Source organism: Capra hircus, chromosome 15, assembly GCF_001704415.2.
Source record: "Capra hircus breed San Clemente chromosome 15, ASM170441v1, whole genome shotgun sequence".
Classification (NCBI taxonomy): Eukaryota; Metazoa; Chordata; class Mammalia; order Artiodactyla; family Bovidae; genus Capra; species Capra hircus.
Genome location: NC_030822.1, coordinates 813,985 through 818,763, shown reverse-complemented (window position 1 = coordinate 818,763; position 4,779 = coordinate 813,985). Strand labels below are relative to the sequence as shown.

General features: G+C 39.3%; 1 protein-coding gene across 1 annotated transcript; it reads left to right on the top strand.

Annotated features, from left to right (window-relative positions):
• Positions 2,172 to 3,107, top strand: LOC102174956 (olfactory receptor 4D10-like). The gene has a single exon (XM_005690351.2). The coding sequence runs from the start codon at positions 2,172 to 2,174 to the stop codon at positions 3,105 to 3,107; it is 936 nt and encodes a 311-aa protein (XP_005690408.2).

The following is a 4,779-nucleotide window of genomic DNA, read 5'->3' as shown; positions in this document are numbered from 1 at the left end:
AATAGTAGTTTTTTACAGCAATAGAAATGAGAGGAGGGATTACCTCTTGGGTAAAATGAGGGGGATGGCTGAAACGTATACCAGGGAACATTCTTTGCAATGAAAATATTTACCATTTTGACTGTAATGACTATCTGTACCTAAATTCTTGTCAAAACTTATTAAAATCTGAGCATTTTGTTTTATATAAATTTTACCTTAATTGAAGAAACAGGAGGTCTTCCCTTACCATGAGTTGCAGTCACTGATTAAAATTTTAAAGGTTCTTTTAAAAAAAATTTTTAAACCATTAGAACCTATTTTGGCCTTTAAAAAGTTACTTTTGTTACTGCTAGAAATTAAGACATTACTTATCATATATCCAAATTCCACCCAATTTTGCTTCTTCTCTTTTCATAACACATTTCATATTTCATCATGTGTTACACTCATCAATTTATACAACTCATTTATTTCATTAGGCTGTAAACCTAAAGAAATGGTTCAATTTATCTATATACATTTGAAGATTGCAATAAATGGTCACTTGCTGAGTATAAGAAGGAAAAAATAATAATTGTAAGATCTCTTAAGAGTGGTTAATAACAGCTTGTTGTTATTCAGCGGCTCAGTCGTGACTGACTCTTTGCAACCCCATGGACTGCAGCACACCAGGCTCCTATGTTCTCCACTATCTCCTGGAGTTTGCTCAAATTCTTGTCCATTAAGTCAACCATGCTCTCTAACCATCTCATCCTCTGCTGCCACCTTCTCCTTTGCCTTCAATCTTTCCCACCATCAGAGTCTTTTCCAGTGAGTCAGGTCTTTGCATCAGGTGGTCAAAGTATTAGAGCTTCAGCTTCAGCATCAGTCCTTCAAATGAATGTTCAGGGTTGATTTCCTTTAGGATCAACTGATTTGGTCTCCTTGCAGTCCACAGGACTCTCAGGAGTCTTCTCCAGCACCACGATTTGAAAGCATCAATTCTTCGACACTCAGCCTTATTTGCAATCCAACTTTCACATCATACATGACTACTGGAATAACCATAGCTTTGACTATATGGACTTTGATCTCTCTGCTTTTACACACATTGTCTTGGTTTGTCATAGTTTTCCTTCCAAGGAGCAAGAGTCTTTTGTAAATAAAAACTGGGCTTTAATCTAATGATACTGGTGTCTCTCCCTGCTGTGATCCCTCCACTCTTAATCTTTGATCCACAGAAGGAAAGAGGCAGAGGAGAGCACGCCTGATATAGTCTGGACCACTTCTCACAAGTGGGCCACTATTTTTATTATCTCCCCCAGACTCAAACAAAGCTCACATTAGTTACACAAGATGAATATGTTCTAGAGCTTTGCTGTACAAGACCATGGTCACAGTTAATAATACTGTATTGTACACTTGAAATTTTTGTTAAGAGGGTAGTTTTCATGCTTGAATTTTTATGAAAATTTTAAAGATTATGATATCATTTCAAATTTGGATTTATACACTATTTCAATGTTTTCTGATACCAAATTATAAATATTTTTACAGAATTATTAAGCAAATATGCCATAGTATAAAGTAATCACAATGACAAGTTACCACCACAAAATTATAGAGCGCAATTTTAAGAAATTCAGCATAAAACTGCCAAGGCAAAGGAAACTGGCTTGTGCACAGCAACACTGTAATCAGAAACAGGTGATATCTTTATTTAGCAAATAAACAGAATATTGGTAATAAAAATATTAAACTTGCAGACTACAAGTCCACAAAGGCTGGGGCCATGTCTTACTTATCTTCAAGTACACAGGTATGGTTTGAATATAAGAAATGCTTCAGACAACTCCTGAAATCAATAAATGTGTAAGAAATTACAAATAATAATATTTTAAAAACAAAATAAATAAAATAGGCTGTATATATAAATGTCACTAACTCAACACAAGCTTTTATTCTTTCCAAAAATAGTTTTATAGGAAAAGAATTATTGAATGGTTTTCCAGGTGATGATTTCATTGCACCACCATACTGATGACGATATTACAAACCTGGACAATTCAGTAATTCAGCACATTGCAGACGCTGCAGCCGGATGAAGAACGCCTGATTACACTGATAGTGTGCAAGAGGAAAACAAAGTTAGTAGCTGAGCACTTTCATGGGAAATAGCTTCAAATAAAACAGGAAAAGAGGATGTGTCCATGGAGCTGGGAAACGGCACACGGGTGAAAGAATTTATTTTCCTCGGCCTGACCCAGAATCAAGAACTGAGCGTGGTCCTGTTTCTCTTCCTCCTTTTCGTGTACGTCACCACTCTGCTGGGAAACCTCCTCATCATGGTCACGGTGACCTGGGACTCTCGCCTTCACACCCCCATGTACTTTTTGCTCCGGAATTTATCTGTTGCCGACATCTGCTTTTCCTCCATCACCACCCCCAAGGTCCTGGTGGACCTTCTGGTCCAGAGAAAAGCCATCTCTTTCAATGGCTGCTTCACCCAGATGTTTTTCTTTCATCTTATTGGAGGGGTGGATGTAGCTTCTTTGTCGGTGATGGCCTTTGACCGCTACGTGGCCATCACTAGGCCCCTGCACTACGTGACCATCATGAGCCGGGGGCGGTGCACTGCCCTCATCGTGGCCTCCTGGGCGGGGGGCTTCGTCCACTCCATCGTGCAGATCTCCCTGCTGCTCCCCCTCCCCTTCTGCGGACCCAACGTCCTGGACACTTTCTACTGCGACGTCCCCCAGGTCCTCACACTCGCCTGCATGGACATCTTTGTCCTTGAGCTCCTGATGATTTCCAACAGCGGACTGCTCACCACCCTGTGGTTCATCTTCCTCCTTCTATCATACATGGTCATATTATTACTAATAAGGGCTCAGGCCGGGGAGGGCAAGGGGAAAGCCGTCTCTACCTGCACCGCCCACATCACGGTGGTCACCCTTCACTTCGTGCCCTGCATCTATGTCTACGCCCGGCCCTTCTCCGCCCTCCCCACCGATAAGGCCGTCTCCGTGACCTTCACCGTCATCTCCCCTCTGCTGAACCCCCTGATCTACACCCTGAGGAACCAGGAGATGAAGGCAGCCATGCGGAGACTGAGGGGGAGACTCGGGCCTTCTGACAGAGAATAGAAAATCTCCCGACTCCTCAGTACCAGAGTCCTTCTATTATTTTCCCCATAGATTCTTACTCATATACTCAAATACATTGTCCAAGAACCCAGTGCCTTTACTAAGTAATCCTTTCTTTTCCTATTTAAGTCAGTGGGTTGCTGATAGCTCAAGCTTCTGGTCAGAAGAGTACTCAGACATCTTGGTGGGCTAGATCACTGATGCTCTTCTATACACTACCTATCAGTGATATTGGCCTGTAGTTTTCTTTTTCTGTGGCATCTTTGTTAGGTTTTGGTATTACGGTGATGGTGGCCTCATAGAATGAATTTGGAAGTTTACCTTCCTCTGAAATTTTCTGGAAGAGTTTAAGTAGGATAGATGTTAGCTCTTCTCTAAATTTTTGGTAGAATTCAGCTGTGAAGATGTCTGGTCCTGGGGCTTTTGTTTGCTGGAAGATTTCTGATTATAGTTTCATTTCTGTGCTTGTGATGGGTCTGTTAAGATTTTCTATGCCTTCCTGGTTCAGTTTTGGAAAGTTATACGTTTCTAAGAACTTGTCCATTTCTTCCAAGTTGTCCATTTTATTGGCATATAATTGCTGATAGTAGTCTCTTATGATCCTTTGTATTTCTGTGTTGTCTGTTGTGATCTCTCCATTTTCATTTCCAATTTTGTTGATTTGATTTTTCTCCCTTTGTTTCTTGATGAGTCTGGCTAATGGTTTGTCAATTTTATTTATCCTCTCAAAGAACCAGCTTTTGGCTTTGTTGATTTTTGCTATGGTCTGTTTTGTTTCTTTTGCATTTATTTCTGCCTAATTTTTAAGATTTCTTTCCTTCTACTAACCCTGGGTTCTTCATTTCTTCCTTTTCTAGTTGCTTTAGGTGTAGAGTTAGGTTATTTATTTGACTTTTTTCTTGTTTCTTGAGGTAAGCCTGTATTGCTATGAACCTTCCCCTTACACTGCTCTTACAGTATCCCATAGGATTTGGGTTGTTGTGTTTTCATTTTCATTCATTTCTATGCATATTTTTTTTTTTCTTCTGTGATTTGTTGGTTATTCAAAAGCGTGTTGCCCAGCCTCCATATGTTGGAATTTTTAATAGTTTTTCTCCTGTAATTGAGATCTAATCTTACTGCATTGTGGTCAGAAAAGATGCTTGGAATGATTTCAGTTTTTTTGAATTTACTAAGGCTAGATTTATGGCCAGGATGTGATCTATCCTGGAGAAGTTTCCATGTGCACTTTATAAAAAGTGAAATTCATTGTTTTAGTGTGAAATGTCCTATAGATATCATTTAGGTCTGACTGGTCTAATGTATCATTTAAAGTTTGTGTTTCCTTGTTAATTTTCTGTTTAGTTGATCTATCCATAGGTGTGGCTGGGGTATTAACGTCTCCCACTATTATTGTGTTATTGTTAATTTCTCCTTTCATACTTGTTAGCATTTGTCTTACATATGCGGTGCTCCTATGTTGGGTGCATATATATTTATAATTGTTATATCTTCTTGGATTGATCCTTTGATCATTATGTAGTGTCCATCTTTATCTCTTTTCACAGCCTTTATTTTAAAGTCTATTTTGTCAGATATGAGTATTGCTGCTCCTGCTTTCTTTTGGTTCCTATTTGTGTGGAATATCTTTTTCCAGCCCTTCAATTTCAGTCTGTATGTATCCCTTGTTTTG